This window comes from Bicyclus anynana, chromosome 8, assembly GCF_947172395.1.
Source record: "Bicyclus anynana chromosome 8, ilBicAnyn1.1, whole genome shotgun sequence".
In the NCBI taxonomy this organism is placed as follows: Eukaryota; Metazoa; Arthropoda; class Insecta; order Lepidoptera; family Nymphalidae; genus Bicyclus; species Bicyclus anynana.
Genome location: NC_069090.1, coordinates 728,747 through 749,606, shown reverse-complemented (window position 1 = coordinate 749,606; position 20,860 = coordinate 728,747). Strand labels below are relative to the sequence as shown.

General features: G+C 37.1%; 3 protein-coding genes across 4 annotated transcripts in view; 1 reads left to right on the top strand and 2 right to left on the bottom strand.

Annotated features, from left to right (window-relative positions):
* LOC112051145 (scavenger receptor class B member 1) overlaps positions 1 to 4,069 on the bottom strand; it is a gene marked incomplete at its 3' end in the record, with an annotated part of 91,065 nt that extends 86,996 nt beyond the window's left edge. The window contains 1 exon segment of the mRNA XM_024089649.2: positions 3,915 to 4,069.
* Positions 4,070 to 10,151: 6,082 nt separating this feature from the next.
* On the top strand, positions 10,152 to 12,555 carry LOC112049822 (uncharacterized). Its single transcript, XM_024087866.2, has 3 exons — positions 10,152 to 10,638; positions 10,804 to 10,904; positions 11,811 to 12,555. Exons 1-3 carry the CDS (start codon positions 10,356 to 10,358, stop codon positions 12,426 to 12,428), a joined length of 1,002 nt encoding a protein of 333 aa, XP_023943634.1. The 5' UTR covers positions 10,152 to 10,355; the 3' UTR covers positions 12,429 to 12,555.
* Positions 10,657 to 13,147, bottom strand: LOC112049821 (uncharacterized). 2 transcript variants are annotated; one of them, XM_024087864.2, is made up of 2 exons: positions 12,551 to 13,147; positions 10,657 to 11,727 (listed from the first exon to the last, which is right to left on the bottom strand). In XM_024087864.2, the coding sequence occupies exons 1-2, from the start codon at positions 12,923 to 12,925 to the stop codon at positions 10,918 to 10,920; spliced, it is 1,185 nt and encodes a 394-aa protein (XP_023943632.2). In that variant the 5' UTR covers positions 12,926 to 13,147; the 3' UTR covers positions 10,657 to 10,917. The 2 variants fall into 2 exon arrangements, 1 of the variants encoding a protein (XP_023943632.2); XR_008251060.1 differs by having other exon boundaries at positions 11,609 to 12,383; positions 12,551 to 12,692.
* Between the last annotated feature and the right edge of the window lie 7,713 nt (positions 13,148 to 20,860).

Below are 20,860 nucleotides of genomic sequence, written 5' to 3'. Positions count from 1 at the left end.
TTTACTGTATTCATGATTCAACCTAGGATTCGAAGCCTTTTTTTCAATCTTCAAAGTTAACACGGATCTGCGTGACATTACATCGTGCAGGATTCGAAGCCTACTCGTATATGCTTTTTAATTTTTTTAGTAGCAAATAGGTAGGTAGTTTGAATAACTTTAATTGTTTTTACTAATGTTATAATTTGTCGGATTTTTTTTATTTTTTTTTTGTTATCTTTTATTTATTTTTTAATGTATTACATTTTAATCTTTTATAGTTTATTTGAGGAATAAAAGGAGGATCTAGCCAGAATGGCTGAACAAAGTTTATAAGTCTTTTTTTTATTTAGCAGATCTAAATGGACACATTTTACCCCAATATTCTTATAGGGACCAGAATTAAGTGAGTGCTAGTCAGCCTATATTAAAAGTAAACAATACAACAACAGTATTTTCGTATTTCTGTAACTGTGAAATGTATAATAAAACCTGATTTGCTAAAAAATATGCGAAACGACCTTCCGTGGTTTCATTCAAAAGTTTAAAAAAATCAGCACCGAGCAAGGTTAAGGTCTTGTAAATAACAAAAATGCCTAATTGTTCGTGAAATGTAACCTTTTGTAATGTCAAAGCTCAAATGTCAGGTCATCATCACTGTATTTAATGACCTATTTTTTAATAGTTATAATAGAGGGCAAACGAACAAGCAGGTCATCTGATGGTAAGTGTTCGCCGCATTACATTGGCAACACTAAAGCTATTTTGTTGCCAGCCTTTGAAAGATTTGTTAATCTGCCACCCCATATTGAAAGTATTAGGAAATACCGTAGCGGGACGATTAACAATTTATTCTTTCCTTAGAAGACTCGTTATATTATGGAGCTATTGCAGGGCTCAGGCTTCCAATGACGACGGGTAATTTGTAGCTTGGAACCAATAACCTGTTCCAATGCTGGTAGGTGGGTAATGTTTGACACTATCACTATCAGACGTTAATGTTATTCATAGAGATTGACAGCTTAAAGTTAAAGCTCTCGGAAGCACGGAGGTGTATTATCACCGATTTCCTAAAAATCCTGTGCTGTGCTGTGCTGAAAATTTCATAAAAGAAGAAAAACTCTTGAAATAGAAAGAATTTTTATTATACCTCTGTTATATTAAGAAATTTTATTTTGACAGCCTCCGTAGCGCAGTGGCGTGCGCGGTGGATTTACAAGAAGGAGGTCCTGGGTTCGACCCCCAGATGGGCCCATTGAGATTTTCCTTGTCGGTCCAGGTCTGACTGGTGGGAGGCTTTGGCCGTGTCTAGTTACCACCCTAAAGACAAAGATTGTTAAAAGGTATGATAAAGCTTTTTTTATCACTTCGTCCGCGTGGAAATCAATGTAAACTTTCAACATAAATTCACTACTTCAAAATTCTTGAATCACATTATATTTCGTATTTTTTTATGATTTATGAACAAATTTTTAAAACTGTAACTTTAAAAATGAAAGGCTTTCCATACAAACTTTCAACCCCTATTTCATCCCCTTATTGTATTTTCGCAATAAAAAGTCTCTATAACCTTCTCTGTATTATGGTCTCAAATCATGCCAAGTTTAGTTTCAGCGTGATGCCCGGTTAACGAAAATACGAACAGACAGACAGCTAGACAAAAATACAAAAAAATATTTTTGGATTCAGTATCTATTGTATCCAAAAAACTGTTACTGTCTTATTATAAGTACAGATATAGATATAGATAGATGCGAAAGTTTGTGTGTGTGTAAGAGTGTAAGTATTTGTTCCTCCGTTACACTGCGGCTAAGCAGCGATTTGGCTGAAATTTGGAATAGCAATAGATTTTACTCTAGATTAACACATAGTTTTCTTTCCGGAAAAATCCATGGTTCCCGCGGGATTTGTAAAAAACTGAATTCCACGCGGACAAAGTCGCGGGCGTCCGCTAGTTTCTAATAATTTCTAAATAGTAATTTGGAGTTTGAAAGTCATTGGTGTAACTACGCAGTAGTTGTCGTTGTTATTACATTAACGATCGTACATTAAGCTGTCGATCCCAATCATTATCATTAACATTTTGTAGCGATCGTTACATAGACAAACATGACCCATAGCCGCAGAGCATAGCCTGATGTATATGAGGCCTAGGGATAGAGATACATATTTTTATGATGCTAAACAATGATGTTAAATATTGTTAGATGTGTTAGGTCATGAAAAATTAGGCGCTCAAAAGAGGAAATTTCCACATCTTAATATTAATTGAGGTGAACAACGAACGTTATTTAAACAAATAATACCTAAATATCGTCTACAATGTCGAGTTGTGTGTTCAGGAAGTCTAAAAACTATTTATACAAAAATAAATAATAGAATTGAAGACAAAATTGTGCATGTGTGCGCTCAGTTTGGTAGCCTATTATTCGGATCACTTATTGCGATCGGTTACGTCCCTACAAAATTGTAGGGAGGTAACCGATCTATGGTATAAAATTATCATTGATCCTAAAAATGCTTTATAGTACATTTATCGTTACATAGACAATAATGACCCATTGCCGCAAAGCATAGCCTAATGTACACAAGGCCTAGCCTCCATAGCTCTGGGGTTAGAGCACTGATCTTGTACATATTTTTATGATGCTAATGATGCTTTTTAGCGATTGTTACGTAAACAAAAATGACCCATAGCCGCAGAGCATAGCCTGATGTATATGAGGCTAGGGTCCTCTATAGCTCTGGGGTTAGAGCACTGGTCTTGTAATAAAAGGCCTATTCCCTGTGGTGGTTCATTGAAATATTCTTATGATGTTAAAGTTCGATAGGGGAAAGTGTAAAGATATACCAAAAATAATTATTTATTTTTAATTTTGTATATTCACGCGTAAATTAAATTATTTACTAATACTTACTTTAAACGTAGAGAGTAAAAATGGACGAAAAAAAACGTTTTCTATGCGGACGAAGTCGCGGCAAACAGCTAATATGTAAAATAAGTTGCAAGCCGAAAGTAAATTATCCGAACTACGAGTATATTTAAGTTAATTGACTTCTCAATCAAAAAGCATTTATTCGTACATAATAATTTATTCAAAATATTACTTAAATTTGCATTTTCATAATATATTAAAACTTAAAAACAACTGATAACGCATAACGGAAACAGATGAGGAATTTAAAACAAAATGACCTTTCCGGTCCAACCTCAATCGAGACATAAAACTTTTAATAAAAAAAGTATCGTGAACTTTAAAAAAAAATGCAACGGCGCAGCCTCCGTATCTCTCGAGATCACTTTCAAGTGTCCCACTGCCCCAAATTCCCCCTCCCCCCCTTAGTAGTGAAAGCAGATTTAGTAAAAACCAATAATGACATAATACGTTGCAATCATCTGACCGATGGGTACATAATATAATATTTAAGTCGATATTTGCATAATTTTTTTGTTATATATTTGCACATCTTGTTATGTACTTAGAAGTAGGTGTAATGTTACATACATGTTTGTATTGTTATATGACTGTCAAATTTGGTTCCTGCTTTTTAATACACACGCTTTTAAAATGAGGTATTGAAAAAAAAAATTTATAAAAAAAAAATTAAAATATTTTTTATTTTCATTCATAAAATTATTAAAATTATAATTTCTCATTATTTTTGAAATTACTACAACATTGAAATTCAACTGTAAAAAAATCATTCATGTTGTATTTTTTTTAAGTTTTTTAAATAAACCAAATTTTACGTTATACCAAAAATCAAATTAAACTATTTTTTTTTCTTCATTTTAGTAGAGTTTAAAAACTTTTGAAAATTAAATGAAATTTGAAAATTTTACATCCCGAAAATTAATTTACAATTTTTTTTTATTTTTCTGATTTTTATAAAAAATATATATAGGTAAAAAAAATACCAAATAAATATCTTACCTCAAAACAGAAGTCAGTAAAGTTAGTGCAAAAGAGGAGTAAACACACTAAATCACTGTCACATTTCAGTATAACACACTGGCGACACAACAGCACGTCGCTTTCACTGCGCGCACGTTTCGATCAAGCGGGCTGCGATGCCCGACTGCACTGCTCGCTCATTTTCAGGGAATACTGGCTTTTTACTGTGGCTTTGTTTGCGTTTTTTACATTACTACACTAGCTACGTATAGCTACATCTGATTGTTCATCATAATCGCTCATTTCCAGAGGATTCTTAATGACTGAGATGATGTTATTTCAATTAATCAATCATTTCCTGAAAACATGTTGACAATCGATTACCATATATAATATCTAAAGCTCAACGGTAAGAGTGGTCGAACTTATTACCGAGGGGTTGTGGTTCGATCCCCCCCCGTTTGTGTATTTTCGTAGCCACTCATAATACAGTCTTTCCCGACTAATTGAAGGGAAATGGGTCATAATTATTTAAAATATATGGCAAATATTCTTAAAACAAAAAAGACTATGACGTTTTACCTATTTATGACGTCCCTGGCTGGGCCGTTCTGAATCGGTCCAGGTCTGGCTGGTGAGAGGCTTTGGTTGTGGCCAGTTACCACCCTACCGGCAAAGACGTAGCGCCAAGCGTTTGAGCGTTGCGGTACGATATCGAAAGTGGTGTCGATTTTCATTCTACTCCTTACAAGTTAGCCCGTTTATATTTTAGATTGTATAATCACTCACTATCAGATGAGATTGCAGTCAAGGGGTAATGTGTAAAGAATAAAAATACTAATGACTTTTCTTCCTAATAAGGAATTATCAGTAAAAAATTATCAGCCCGGGAAACCAGTGTCTCGGAGAGCATGATAAGCTGTCAGTTCCTTTATCACCGTAAACCCGTCATCCCGGATTGGAGCAGCTTGGTGGGTCTAAGTTATAAGGTAAGGGTAAGAAATTTCGTCTAGCGTATCATCTCATATTCGGCTCACTGCTGAGCTCGAGTCTCCTCTCAGAATAAGAGGGGTTAGGCTAATAGTCCACCACGCTGGCCCAATGCGGATTGGCAGATTTCACACACGCAGAGAATTGAGAAAATTCTCTGGTATGCAGGTTTCCTCACCTTCACCGTTTGAGACACGTGATATTTAATTTCTTAAAATGCATACAACTGAAAAGTTGGAGGTGCATACCCATAGCCTATCAGTGGGCAGAAAAGGTTTAGCTTCACGGGCACATGATAGCGTGTTGAAGGACAAGCCATGCAAGTCATAGGTACCCTGCAAAGTGTTATTAAGGTCTAAGCCATTGATTCAATTTTTAAAGTGGTCTATCTAGTGGTCACTTACGAAAGCTACATGCTTATTCCGCTTTTCTTACAAGAAGCAAATCATCAACTTTAAGGCTATGTAAATATTGTATTAAATAGGCTTGCGCTTGATCACAATCATGCCTGGCAGAAAACAATGTCTAGATTGGAGCGCGCTTGTCTAGAAGATGCCTATTCACTCTTACCTTAAAGGTCATCATCATATAAGTCGTTGGATTTCCACTGAAGGGTAGGTTTGTAGGTACTCCAAACATCACGATCATGAGCCGCCTTGTGCCAGGGTCTACAAACACTGCGCTTTGTGAAAAATAGCTTGTAGAGTGCTTGGTAAAAAAAAAATTAAAATTTTCAAAATTTTATTTCATGACTTTATCGGTGTATCTTACATACTCATGCTAAATCACAACTTTCTAGAACTAATAGTTTCTGAGCTAAACCGCGGACGGACAGACGGGCTGAAAAGAAATGGGTTTTAGTTGACTACTTCACCCTAATTTTTTTATTAAAATAACTTGTTTTTGTACTACATTTTCAACTGTTTAGCTCATGATTCAATGTTTAGCTCTTGATTTAATGTTTTGTTTTGTTATACAAGTGACAAGTGTTATTTAATTATTTTGTTATTCAAGTGACAAATACAAATTTGAATAAACAAAGATTTTTACATAATAACCCCTTTTGGAACCAAAATAGCAATTGTAACGAAGTGTTGATGTTTTAATGTCTTACATCTTTGTAATCCCCATTAAATAAACATGTTTTTCGGCTAGATTTACAACTTTGCCTAGTACGATTTTTTTTCAACGTGACCGTTAGAAGTACATTCCTACACAAAAAAACGTTAAACATAAAAAAAAAATATTTAGTCCCACTTTTTGGAAAAAACTTACTTTGCAGTAGAAAAAAAATTCAAAATGTAGTGCAGTAGATCCAGAGATTATCCTTACAATACCACAATCTTTACTTCTTTATAATATTTTAAAAGACGCCCCGCGGTTTTACTCGCATAGTTCTCGTTTCAGTGAGAATATTTGGATATAAACTTTAAATAGTGTAAAAAACTAAAAAAAGAAACTAAAAAATACAAATATTCAATTTAAGTGACTATTTTTTTCGTATTCCTGACAGCAAATCCTTTCGTTTTATATCCATATCATGGGGGTGGATTTCAAACAGCCAGTCCGCCAACTTGGGAAGCCGCCATATTGGATTTGTAATGACGTTTCTTACCTAGTCATATATTGTCATCAGAACTCAGAGCGTGTGCAAAATTTCATCCTAATCGAAGACCGGGAAGTGAGTCAAATTAAGATTCAAAGATTTTTTTACATACATAGTTACAAGCTTGGGAGCCCGCCATATTGGATTTGTAATGACGTTTCTTAGCTAGTCATGTATTGTCATCAGAACTTAGAGCGTGTGCAAAATTTCATCCTAATCGAAGTCCGGAAAGTGGGTCAAATTGAGATTTCAAGATTTGCTTTCCAAAGTATATAGTTACAAGTAATTGGGGAGGCCGCCATATTGGATTTGTAATGACGTTTCTTAGCTAGTCATGTATTATCATCAGAACTCAGAGCAAAGCGTGTGCAAAATTTCATCGTAATCGAAGACCGGGAAGTGGGTCAAATTGAGATTCCAAGATTTTCTTACATACATAGTTACAAGTGAAGCTAATATAAAGCGTGTAAAAATAGCCTATGATACTCGCAAATATCTTTCTTATCTTTCTATTGGTAAAAAATATTCAAAAACGGTTTTGTAGATCCAAAGATAAGCCCCCTACAACTCCACAAACTTTACCCATTTATAATATTTTAGCAGACGCCCTGCGGTTTTCTCGTAGGTGTATGGGAATAAAATATAGCTTACAATTCTAACAAATAACGTAGTTTTCTATTAATAAAAGAATATTTAAATTTAGTTCAGTAGATCCAGAGTTTACCCTCTCCAACTTCACAAATTTTACCTCTTTACAATATTAGTATAGACTAACCAACGCCTCGCGGTGTCACCCGCGTAGTTCCCGTTTCCGTGAGAACACGGGGATAAATTATAGTATTTAACACTCACAAATAACGTGACTTTCTAGTTTTAAAGGAATTTTGAATATCGGTTCAGTAGATCCAGAGATACTTTTTCAATACCACAAACTTTACCTAAAAGTAAAAAGTATAGATTCACAGAGTATTTATTGATAACTCCTAAATTCTAATGCAGAGCCGTGATAGCTCAGTGGATATGACCTCTGCCTCCGATTCCGGAGGGTGTGGGCTCGAATCCGGTCCGGGGCATGCACCTCCAACTTTTCAGTTGTGTGCATTTTAAGAAATTAAATATCACGTGTCTCAAACGGTGAAAAAAAACATCGTGAGAAAACGTGCACACCAGAGAATTTCTTAATTCTCTGCGTGTGTGAAGTCTGCCAATCCGCATTGGGCCAGCGTGGTGGACTATTGGCCTAACCCCTCTCATTCTAAGAGGAGACTCGAGCTCAGCAGTGAGCCGTATATGGGTTGATAACGACGACGACGACGAAATTCTAATGCTGAGTAGTGTATTGCAAAATACACTACTCAGCATTATATCGTATCGTTATAAATCAGTTCATGAATCAAATTGCGCTGTTTTAGCCGAGCTTTTCCCGAAATTCAGTTTCAAACACAATTTTTTTACACTTACCTATTGATAACACTGAAAATTCTAAAATAATTATTAAATAGAAATACTACCGACTTCATATTTTCCACCTATGAAACCTCCACGTAAAACACACTTTCATGTGGTGTTTTCAGTAACGACTAAAATCAACACCACACGGGCTTGGCACCGACAAAGTGATCAATAGGTGGAAAATATTAATATGTAGAAAATATTAACTGAAAATATTTATATGTAGAAAATATTAACTGTTATTTTTCCCTTTTTAGTTTCGTGGGTACGTTAAAGTTTTGAAGTCAGTTGTATTTTTTTTTAAATAATTATATTTTAAAAAAATAATGGAAATGCCACCGTTAAAAAAGGCTCCTTATTTGTATCTTGGTATTATGGTCAAAATAAATTACTTCAGATTCATGACTGCTTCCAATACCTTTATATAACTTTTGAATTATTCTAATCGAAAGATATCAAAAGTTTAAAAATGTAAGTATTAGAAAAAAATTGCACAGTCACCGCTGAAATCAAGAACGGCTGAAATTAATGGGGCCACCAATTTTCAGAACCAGGAGACGGACATAGGATACTTAGGGTAGGAGTAGGGTAAGGGTAGGGTAGAGGTTGAGTAGGGGGTAGGTTAGAGGTAGCGTCGGGGTAGGGTAGAGGTGAACTACATCTCTTCACACGCACCCGTCGGGGTCTTTGTTTGGCTAGAGGGTAGAGTTTGAGTAGGGGGTCGGGTAGCGTCGGGGTTGGGAAGGGGTAGAGAATGGGTAAGGTAGGGGGTAAGGTAGGGGTAGAGGTAGAGATTGAGTTGGATAGGGTAGGGTAGGGTAGAGTGGTGTAAGGTAGGCTAGGGGTAGCTTGGGTAGGGTAGGAGTAGAATAGGGGTAGGGTGGGAGTAGAATTTTGGCTGGTGGGAAGCTTTGGCTAGCTTTGGCCGTGACTAGTTACCACCCTACCGACAAAGACGTACCGCCAAGTGAATTAGCGTTCCGGTACGATGTCGTGTAGAAACCGAAAGGGGTGTGGATTTTCATCCTCCTCCTAACAAGTTAGCCCGCTTCCATCTTAGATTGCATCATCACTTACCATCAGGTGAGATTGTAATCAAGGGCTAACTTGTAAAGAATAGAAAAAAATAGGATAGGCAGGGAATTAGTCAAAGCGAAGCTTGACTGGGTCCGCTAGTTGTAAAAAATCAAGGAACCCACGAAAAACATCAAGCCATGGTAATTGGTATAGGTATCATTTTCCACCTCTAAGTCAACAAATTAAATACCATTTTATTTTTTACGTGGCCATTATCCATGGGAAAATCAAAGGTGAAGATTTTCATAAACAGATAAAGGAAATAATAGATTTTTTTATTACCAATTTATATCTAATAATAATATCATTAATCAATTAAAATATCAAGTTATTATCATACAGAGGTAAGATTTGATTTTTGGTTAGATTGTTTGTTTTTATGTTCCGAGGTAGGCTCGGAAACTAGTGGTGGAAAAAGTGACTTGACATCATTGACTGCAGGCTATTCTGTAACGATGTTTTGTATCACGCAAGTGTGAGTTTCAAATTATCTCTGATTTTCTCTGTCTATAGTGCCGTATTAGACAGAGAAATGTAGAGGTTAATTCGAAACTCGCTCTTGCGAGTCAAAGTCAAAATTCATTTATTTCAAATAGGCTTAGTTTACAAGCTCTTTCGAAACGTCAGGTAATCATATTAATCTTAAGATAATGGTGATAATAATTATTCGAAAACTTAAAATTAAATTTACGAGGGTAATATAAGACATCGTTACAGAATAGCCCTGCTGTCTGCTCTACCAAAAACTGAACCAAGAAACTCAGCACTTTGGCAAGATAAAGCGGTGCCGAATATTTCTGTGAATTGAGTCATTAGGAAAGCTTAACGTTTGCATGAAAATCATTGTCATTTTCAATTGTTTTTTAATTTATAGCAAGTTTTTTTACATTTAAATTTATGGCTTTGTAATTATAACAGTGAATGTATCTCAGAGTAAGGCTTTAGTGAAAGATGATGATGCATAGCTCCTATGTAGTTACGTATAGTTCGCGATCCCGTTGGAATATAGGGATAAAATATAGAAGAAACTCAACAGTTGCTCTTTTAAAAAAATCATACAATATTATCTATAATTTGCAATTGATGACTGCATTACAAGTTCTTACAATTTTACTTCCTGCGTGAATGTGGAAGCTGATCCAACGGCCTCCAAGCGAACTCATCAATAGCCGGGTCCACACCGGACGATCCATCGCGCTCCGATCGCGCGCGGCAGCAGCGCGATCCAAAGATGCAGGCGGTGTGGACGTGCCGCGCGCGATCCATGCGCACGTATTGGAGCGCGCGCTCCCTACCTCGCGCGATCCGTGTGCGGTCGGTTTTTGTGCCAGCCTCAAAGGTGCCTCAGTTGCGTGATGCGCGCGGTGTGGACGGTTGTGTTGGTTCGCGCGATCCACCTCGCCATGAACATCTCAGAAAGTCGCCGTTTGATATCGCTTTATAAAGAATTTAAATGTTTATGGGATCCCAAAGATTCTAATTACACCAATAGAGGTGTTAGAGATGATGCTTGGCGTCAGATTTCTTGTGAAATGGGGAATAAGTCGATCGAGAACCTAAAGAAAAAAATGCGATCTCTGGCGGGAGGCTACAGAAGGGAGAAACACAGAGAGAAGCAAAGCCGTATAACTGGATCCGGTAAGAAAACAAAGCTACTTTTTATCTGTAGGTATTAAAATTATATATTTTATTATAAGTAATTACATCATAATATTTACTGTGGATTTCACGTGATTTCGCTTTTTACATTTAAGCTGTTAGAAATACACGTGGTTATTTTAATGAGTAACTTGTTTATTTCAGGTGCTCAAGATACATATAAATCAAAGTGGTTTGCGTATGATGACTTCGACTTTATGGCGGATAAAAATGAACCCGGAACCACACGCGATACATTGGAACATGTGAGCTATTAGTTTACTGATATTCATTTTGCCAAACTATTGTATGGTTTGTAACAAAGTGTCTTGCTAAGTGGGACCGTATTGTAGTGGCATTTTCTGTTGCTCTTCTTGGTACGACGGCCATCGGTTGTAGCGATTGTGATGGCGGTTCATTTCGCCAGCTTCCAGGTATTACATCTCCATTCTCCTGTACTGTATCAAACGTTCCTGGCGATATAAAGTTAGGATTACTGCGTAAGTAGTTATATAGATGAACCGTTGCCAGCACGACTTTAGTCGCAGTTTCTGGTTCCAAAAGCATAGGTTTACGCAGGACTCTGTAGGCAGAACTAAGTACTCCAAACGCGTTTTCAACTACTCTACGTGCTCTTGACAGTCGGTAGTTGAAAATTCTTTCACAAGAACCCCTTTCCCGTGTACCATCGTATGGTTTCATAGTATAATCATTAAGCTGAAAAGCTTTATCACCTAGTATATAATAGGGTACCTCAATTTTATAGGGAACTTGCAATATCTCCGGTGGAGGAATATTTAGCTCTTTTTTTTCAAGTTTTTTATATAAATTTGTGCTTTTGAACACGCCTCCATCTGATATTCTGCCTTTAGTCCCAACATTCACATACAGGAACCTATAATTTGCATCTACTAATGCAAAAAGAACAATACTAGGAAATAATTTGTAATTATCAAAGTCGTTGCCACTATTAAAAGGCGATTGTATAGCGACGTGTTTGCCGTCCATCGCTCCTATCACGTGTGGGAAATTCCACTTATTCTCGAATTGCTGAGAAACTGTACGCCATTCTTCTTTAGTTGACGGCACCTGAAAATAAAGGAGATCTTAATTATAATATAAAGCTGAAAATAAGAATAAGCAGTAAATAGTAATAATAATTGTTGTTACAGGTAGAATCTGATACGACTGAAGGGGAACTTGAAGTTAATACTACAGTGAGCGAAAACGAGAACAGTAACATTACTAGTGACACACAACCGGAGAGAGCCAACCACCACACAGATCAGAGTAGAGAGCAGAATGATCAGAATGCACAATCCAGTGTCCAAACAACAAACAAAAGAACAAAAAAAAGAAAGAAAACTACTTCTAATAATGCAGATGACATATCAGATGAAACTCTTTCAGAGGCTTTCCAACTTCTGCAACAATGTGCTCAGCCACCACAACCGGAAACTGATTCTTACATTGCTTTCGGGCAGTATATATCTACTGAATTGCGGAAATATGATGCAGTAACATTAGTTAATGTCAAAAATGCTATATGCCAAGTTATTTTTCAAGCTGACACAGGAAGATATGGGGATAGCAATTATGGATATTACACTAATTCATATCCTGGCACACCAATAGCATCCACTTCATCACAGTCCCAGTCTCTACAACCTCAAAATTATCCAGCTCCAATTCCACAGACATCACCGTCTGCTCATCTAGCCTCCAATTCATCGCAGTCCCAGTTTCTGAAACCTCAGGATTATTCACTTCCACAGTCACCACCGAATTAAATAAGTACCTAACTATATCATGTTTTCAAAAAATAATTAATAATTGTAAACATGTTACTTCTTTAAATTATGATTGTAATACACTACTTTTTTATTGAGTAATAAAGTATGGTTTTACTTACCTTTACATAATCATTTAACAGGTCAATGATGGCTTCACAAACTTCAGGAATAATTATCGATATAGACTGTTTGGAAATGCGGAACAGATACTGCAAACTGACGTACGAATCTCCAGTTGCTAAAAATCTCAATGTTAGTAATAATCTTTCCTTCACAGTAATGGCATCTCTATAATTTGTATCATTCTTTCTTAGCTTGTTATTTAATAATGAACACAATATCTCAAATTGATTAGCATTCATTCTTGCAAAATTGTGTTCAACTTTATCTGACACTAACTCTGCGTACAGCTGAGTCCCAGATTCCAAGCGATTTTTGTAAATTTGTTTCACCCAAAACCGTCGTTTTCTTTTTGTGATTTTTTGCGCAAGCATTTAAGCAAAATAAAAGTTACTGCTGCAACGGCAAGACGCCGCCGTTGTACGTGTGACTCCATATCGTACAAGAGTTAGACTGGCTGAATCACGGATCGCCTTAGGATCGCTTGGAGCGCATAATTTGGGATCGCAAGTTTCCAAGAGTGGATCGGCCTAACACGATCCACGATCCACGCTCCGCGATCCTGGATCGTCCGGTGTGGACCCGGCTAATGGTGAAGTAACCTCGACCAAGTAAATGTTTTTTAACACATTGCTTAAAACTATGACAGGTCCATCACAGTTTTGGGGATCTTGTTATAGAAGAGTACACCCAAACCTACAAGACTCGATCCAGTAGCTAGTTTAAGAACCTATTCAATGCGGCGAAACAAACAAACTATCTATCAATTATAATATTAGTATGTATATAAACCACAAACAACACAAACAATCATCATTACTTCCAAATAATACGAGCCACCATCCAGCGGCTCCCTGCAACCCGCTTGATGTCCTTAGTTCAAGAAACACTTACCTTCTACCCTTAAATATTGCTAGAGGTATACTATTTATTGTAATAGGTAACTACGGAACCTAGCCGCATGTAGGTATCCAAAGTTACTCACCTACGTCATAAATGTCCATGGCCTTGTAATTTTTTTGTTGAAATTAGCAAATTGAATTCTCAAATTTCCTGTTTCTTTGGGCATTTTCCCATGAAAATTATAATTGAATATGATGCGTGAAAAACAAGGCATTCAAGCAATATTACTATTAAAATGGTATTTTGAGATGCGTACAGAATAAGAAAACTTTTAAAGTTATAAAAATATCGTCAGCATCATCATTATATGCGAATGGACATCCACTGCTGGACACAGGCCTCCATGGTAAGCTTGGATCCCATGGTAATAAATAGTCGCTACATTTTAATTTGCTGCTGTATTCCCTAATTATGTTATTGAAAGACACCGAACTCATTTGTCATCATTATCATCATCATCATTATCAACCCATATTCGGCTCACTGCTGAGCTCGAGTCTCCTCTCAGAATTAGAGGGGTTAGGCTAATAGTCCACCACGCTGGCCCAATGCGGTTTGGCAGTCTTCACACACGCAGATAATTAAGAAAATTCTCTGTTGGGCAGGTTTTCCTTCACCGTTTGAGACACGTGATATTTATCTTAAAATTCATTTGTCATTTAGGTGGTTTTAATTTTTTCCTCATACTATGTACAATGTGGGGAACACCTACAGAGAGGCTTCATGTTTAGTTCCGGTTCCGGTGTGAAGTTCTTCATTTTCTTTTTTGACTGTCTCTTCGACTAGCAAACATTTGTAGTCAGCTTCGTAAAGTTTTTTTCTTCTTTCTCGAGACGAAATAATTGTAAAGATATGTACCACATCACATTCTTGAAGACGCACGGTTTCATTCGCGAAGTTTCTATGGAAATATGTAGATAAAATATCACTTTTGTTACTCGGTGAAGATGTCATTTTCTAATGATAAATATTTTTTAAATCGTTCGAGTACTTTTAAGTTAAACAAACAAAAACTCAAATCGTACCTCTTATATTCGGTTGCGAATGTTTAAATGCGGAGTTTATCTCAATGAAGTTGCAATATAATTAAGTAAAATATTCGACAGACATGTAGATTTGAACCTGCTGCCCTTAAACGCCATTCCACAGGGATCACTGGGTCACTGCGGCGAGCAGGTACAAGCCCCTAACCCAGGAATCGACGCGGGTTATCAGCTATTATTATAATAGATGCAATTATTTATAATAACTGTAAAATGGTTTGTCATTTCATTGTCACAGTATATTTACCGTGAAGGTACACTGCGCACTCAAGAAACTGCGAATCTTTAAAGACTTTTCTTAATTTTTTGTTTAACTGTCTGTTTATTTGATGTAAACTCTTTAACGAGATCGAGCAGCATCTGATCGCAGTGTACTGAGATTTTTTGAATGATTGTAGGATTTGGACATTAACTAATGGAACTGAAACTTAAAGATCTTCACAAAAAAAGCAAGCAAGCAAAGAGCAAAAGCCAAGCAGAAAAAATCAGAGGTTTTAAAAATTACCAAATTTTTATCAATAAAAAAGCTTGTTGGTATCTTCTATTATTCTATAATGATATAGATACCTATATCATGATGGGATAAAAAGAATCATTATGTTTAGTCGCCATACCGTTGTCTTCGTAGCAACTTTTCGCTATAGGCCCTTATCGTTTCTGTTTTCGAAGGGTTACCGCGAAGCTATGCGATTGGCGACTGAGAAGATGATTTCTTAAATTATCCCGGAGAAAATTATTAAAAAATACTTTTTTCAGTTGAAGATCTGGACTCTTGAAACCGGCTACTTTCCAAAGCCACCACAGTTCCAACTTCATAGTTGTTTACCATACTTACCGTAGGAGCAAGTTAGCAACTTACATATTTCTAGTTCGTACAAAATGAGTTCTGGCCAGCGGTAAATACATTTACGTGCGAAGTCGTGCACGACCATTAGCCATCATGATCATATCAACCGATGGACGTCTACTGCAGGACATACACCTTTTGTTGGAACTTCTAAACATCGCGATCCTGAGTCACCTGCATCCAGCGAATCCCTGCGACTCACTTGATGTCGTCAGTCCACTTGGCGGGGGGTTAACTAACACTGCGCTTTCTAGAGCGAGGTTGCCATTTCAGCACCTGAGGACTCCAACGTCCACCAGGTCTTTGAACGTATGTACCCCGTCCATTGCCACTTCAGCGTAGCGACTGGTTGAGATATGGTGGTTCTGCGGATCTCCTCATTTCTGATTTGATCATGCAGAAACACTCCGAGCATAGCTCGCTCCATCGCCCGCTGTGTGACTCTGAGCCTGAGGCCCATAGTTAGCGACCAAGTCTCAAACCATAGACCAACGCACACGCACTCACTGTTCGTAGACTTTTGTCTTCAGACACTAAGGAATTTTGGACGAAAGGATATCGCGAAGTTTTCCGAATGCTGCCCACCCGAGTTGGATTGGGCATTTGCACCTCTTTCTCGAAATTGGACACACCTAACTTGACCATAATTATGTCCTAAGTCTTCTTCTTCTTCTTCTTAAGGTACCTCTCCGACTAGCGAAGGTTGGCAGTCAGTTTCTTTAACTCGTCTCCATCCTTCCTAAGTATTCGTCGAAAATTTTGAGAGCAGTGTTTTCTACTATAGCACAGCGCAGCGATTCCATAAGCTACATCTATTATTTTTTTTTAATATTAGCTTTATTTCAGCGTTCCTTCCATTCTCCAGCAATTAGGTCTGCAGCAAGAATAGGCAGGACAAAATACCTAAAACGTGTTCGATTTTTTTGCCCGTGTTTATTTTAACACATAGATGACAACGCGCTAATTATTGTAAAGCAATGTGCTTAATTGGACATAAATTATGAAGAAACGGATTCAAATTATTTTATTTTTCTATTATTTAGGTTTACGCAACATGTTCGGCTAGGGTTGCCGACAACAGGTAATTGGGTGATATCATCATCATCACTGCTGCACATGCTGGTCATGGAAATTGAAATTATGCACCTACTTGAATCACCACGACTCAGAGCCACCTGATGGAACCAGCGTATGTCGTCACATTATGTTCAGCGTCTTTGCCGACGCAGGTCCCCAATTTTCAGGAGGATTTATTTATTTATTAATTTGGTCCTCTAATGACTATCACACAGTTTTTACATAATTAATATCTAAAAAAATAGACATTGCATGCTTATTTCCGTAAAATTAAAAACAGTTTTCAGCTTACAAAAAAAAAATAAGACATGCTCATATCACGTTGGATCTGTTTTAACACGTACCTAGTGTTAAAACAGTTCTAACTAATATTACAATTAATGCGAATGTGAGTTTATTTGTTTCGCTTTCACACTTAAATCACTAAACGCTATACCATATTATTATTATTAGACTAGCGGTTAACCGCTGCGGCGGCTAACCGCACGGCTAGCCGCTTTTCCACTTTATTATGTAATTTTGTGGCGGTTACGAACGGTTTAAGCAGCAGTTGCATATTAAACTAGAACCGCGGTTAGCCACGTCCACGGTTAGCCCCAAGATCAGTATAGTACAGCGTTTAGCCTATCAAAAAAATGACAAACGTATAGCTACATTATCAGTGAGTAACAAAGGCTAATTACATAAATTAAAATAATACAGGTCCTAGTAGGCAACCCTGTGTAAAACATCTGAGATCAAAAGGTGTACACGGGCGCTGTATGCACATAAGCGGAGTTATTAGGAAACGTGGAATAGATAATTTTATGTGTCTATTATCTATTGGTGTGTGCTTTGTGTGAAACCATTGTGTTGAATGTTTGCGGTTTTATAGCTTTAAATTGTTGTTCATATCATAGCAAACACGTGCAGGACTGAGGGCTTTACCACCATGGACCATCACGATTTCCCATTTCTAGAATATTTCCATTTAATTGAGTTTTCCCGGCTCGGAACAACTCATACAACGGAAAAATCACACCAACAAACCTGAATTTTGGCAGTACCTGGTCCAGTTTCGGTAGAATTAAGTCACTCTTAATTTATATACAATTTAAAAAACAGTCATAATCCCTATTAGGGATGATGACTGTTTTTAAATTGTATCTATAGTATAAAATTATCATTGGGTAGAAAGGGAAAAAATGGTGTTTCTACGCTCACTCTCCAATTTCCATATATCCAGTAAAAGACAGACAGACAAGCAACATTGTTATGGTGCTGTATAGCTATTAACAATGATTCTTCTAGTGGGGCAATCTGCTGAGCTTGCCAGACTGCATATACCTACTACATGATGCATATACTCTACTCATAATACTATAGCTTGGCAACTTCGTTCGTAACACTCTCGATGTCACGCGCGGACCGGGGGGCGTGTAGCACTTCCCCGCACGCAAGATTTCACACCCGCGCAGTCTTTCCCTCCGTCGCCCTCATATTATGAGGGTGTTATCAACTCATGTGCTTGTAATGTCTAACTTTGCAACACACCCCTGACAGAATTTTATTAGTACGTACATATACTTAGTACATTGCTGTTATTTTAAACAGGCGCTATAAAAATTGTTTTGGTACAGTGTATTATGGTAGTATGGAAATTTTAGAACTCGCTCCTGATCACAGGGTTCTGGGTTCGAATCATGGGTTGAAGTTTGAAAGACTGAGATTTTCTTTCTTTTATTCATATATGTAGAACATACGCGTACTCTGTGGTATGTTCGTATTGGTTCGTATACCCCGTGCCTCGAAGAGCTACGGTCCTGGTCATTATTATTAACATTTGATAGTGATCATAAATGAGTTTAACATAATCATTCTCAGCCCGCCAAGCCGCAATGGAGAAGTGTGGTAGGTCCAAGCTCTATATCACTACTACTTGGAGGGAAGCTTGGCCCTGTAGTGACCTGTTAAAATAGGCTCGTTATAATGATGATGATGGTGATGATGATGATGATTATGATGATGATGATAATGATGACGATGGTGAACTGGAAGAGGAACTGTATGGAAGTCTGTTCTTTGAAGTTAGAATAGTTTAGACGCGGACGAAGTCGCGTATAACTGCTATTTTTATACAACCAATAAAGTAAATGCCATAAAACCACACAGTAAAACAACATAAGTCCTAATAAAATTAATAATCTAAGTTACATTACCTATAATCGGTACTCACCTGAGAATACTTGTAAAAGTGGAAACACACTAGCATCAATAAATCGTAACTTATAGCGTTTAATTAGCGCGCGCGAAATTGCTAAGTCAATTTCATTAAATTAAGTTGGTAAAAGACTATTTTGAATTGTTACTCGGATCATGAGGTTCTGGCTTTTTAATGGTCGTTAGGCGTGATGAAGTCTTATTAGATAGGAAGCGCTTGACTACAAAGTATATTCACTCTTGCCTTGCAGGTAACTCTCCACCTATAGAGGAAGAGGGCCTTTTGTGGTAATAATAAAAATTATAACAAATGGAGATCAGTGGTAAGAGCTCAATTTGGAAATTTGAAAATAGACTTCTGATCTATAGAGTTGGAATAGCGACTCCGCTTCGGTAAACGCAATATTGGTAGACAGTCTGAGTCGACACAGAATAAATAGCCGTGATAGCCCAGTGAACATGACCTCTGCCTCCGATTCTGAAGAGTGTGGGTTCGAATTCCGTCCGGGGCATGCACCTCCAACTTGTCAGTTGTGTGCATTTTAGGAAATTAAATATCACGTGTCTCAAACGGTGAAGGAAAACATTAGATATTAGATAACAAGAGAGCCGCTGGATGCTTACGGTTTAATACCCTGATGTTCCGTTGGAAACCCTTGCATGAAGTCTCTGTCCAGCGCTGGTCGTACAACGGCTGTTTATCATAATGGTGATAATTTATAGTGTTGTATAGCGTTTGTGTTATTGAATGTGTCTCCACTACAACATAGCGAGTTAGCACTGATGATAGTATTAGCATATTCCGCGACTTACTTTACTGCCTCTTTAACAAGAATTGTTTTTCCTGTTGTGCTGTAAACGATAATAACGCACAGTGTCGTGGGTCAAATCTTTTACAATCTTTTGTATCACTTGCACAACATAAGGCATTATTTATAGTTACCTAAATACGACCAATAATCCATCTATTTAGCCGTAAATATTGTACAGCTCACTATACGTAACATCTTCCAGACATCTCACATCTTCATTCTTCGGTGGTAGAATCTTTACAAATAGTCAACTGACGTGTCAAAAGTGCTTGTAAACTGCCTAACTGCTTGTAAACTGAGCCTAAGTAATCTCTCTCAGTTTACAAGAACTTTTGACACGTTTGATTACGTTGAAAATAATTTATTTCAAGCAAAATAAATTATTTTTGATTTATTTTAGGCTTCTGTATCCACTACCCTATATAAGAGGAAGTTTGAAGTATACAACTATATATAAGTGGCGTCAGTGACAGAAAATTGAGGAGTAAAAGGTTAGCTTGGTATGGACATGTATAGCGGAGGGATGAAAGTCATAATATTACTAGAATGTTGAATTTGCAAGTGGAAGGACACAAGAGGAGAGGAAGGCCAAAGCAGATGGTTGGAGTATGTGAAAGAGGACATGTGTGTAAAGGGAGTGGATGATGAGTTGAGTAACAGACGAATGAAGGAGATTGACATATTTTGCCGACCCCACTTAAGTGGAATAAGGTAAAGGAGATGATGAACCTCAAAAGGTAAAAACGGTACCCTTATAAGACTATTTCCGTCTGTCTTTCAAGACCCTTTTTCGGGAATGCGTGAAGGTATCATTGAATTTTTTTTAATATTTTTGTTTTCTGGTGAAACAACTTTACTGCATCAGATATAAAAAATAATATTATAAAAATCACACTAAAAATTTATAAGGTTCCACGTCCAGGCATCATTTAAGAACAAAAATCGATATATATATAGCTCGCTATAGCCTCGCCGCCGAGTGGGGAAGCATGGAGTCTCCAAATCATAAAGGAGTGTGGATCTCAGAGCCATAAAAGGACTATTAAATTGATGATCATGATAATGACAAACTACAGGTAAAGTTATAGGTATATAATGACTAGTTTACGGGGAAATACCTTTTCATCGAGTTTCCGTTCATTATAACTTCAGGCACGTTTGCACAGCAATTTACTCGTACCTGAGATATCTAATTTAATTACACTGAATAATACATTTAAGAGGACCAGTCTCACGAACTGTTACTGTTACTTCAATAAAAAAATAAATCAATTATTCACTATTCATAATGAACTTCTGCAAACTAGCGCCTGCTTCTATTCAACATTTTTTTTAATAAAATAAAAAACAAGCTAAGCGTTAGCGGACGCGTGAGCAAAGAAATAAGTACGTGGATAAGCGGCATTTCGGATGTTTATAAACTATGAA

Excerpts from the sequence above, each read along its gene's own strand:
- LOC112049822 (XM_024087866.2), top strand. The coding sequence starts at position 10,356 with ATGCGCGCGGTGTGGACGGTTGTGTTGGTTCGCGCGATCCACCTCGCC. Across the intron at positions 10,639-10,803 it reads AAGCCGTATAACTGGATCCG|GTGCTCAAGATACATATAAA; the intron begins GTAAGAAAACAA and ends TGTTTATTTCAG. Across the intron at positions 10,905-11,810 it reads CACGCGATACATTGGAACAT|GTAGAATCTGATACGACTGA; the intron begins GTGAGCTATTAG and ends TTGTTGTTACAG.
- LOC112049821 (XM_024087864.2), bottom strand. The coding sequence starts at position 12,925 with ATGCTTGCGCAAAAAATCACAAAAAGAAAACGACGGTTTTGGGTGAAA. Across the intron at positions 11,728-12,550 it reads TGTTAAATGATTATGTAAAG|GTGCCGTCAACTAAAGAAGA; the intron begins GTAAGTAAAACC and ends CTTTATTTTCAG.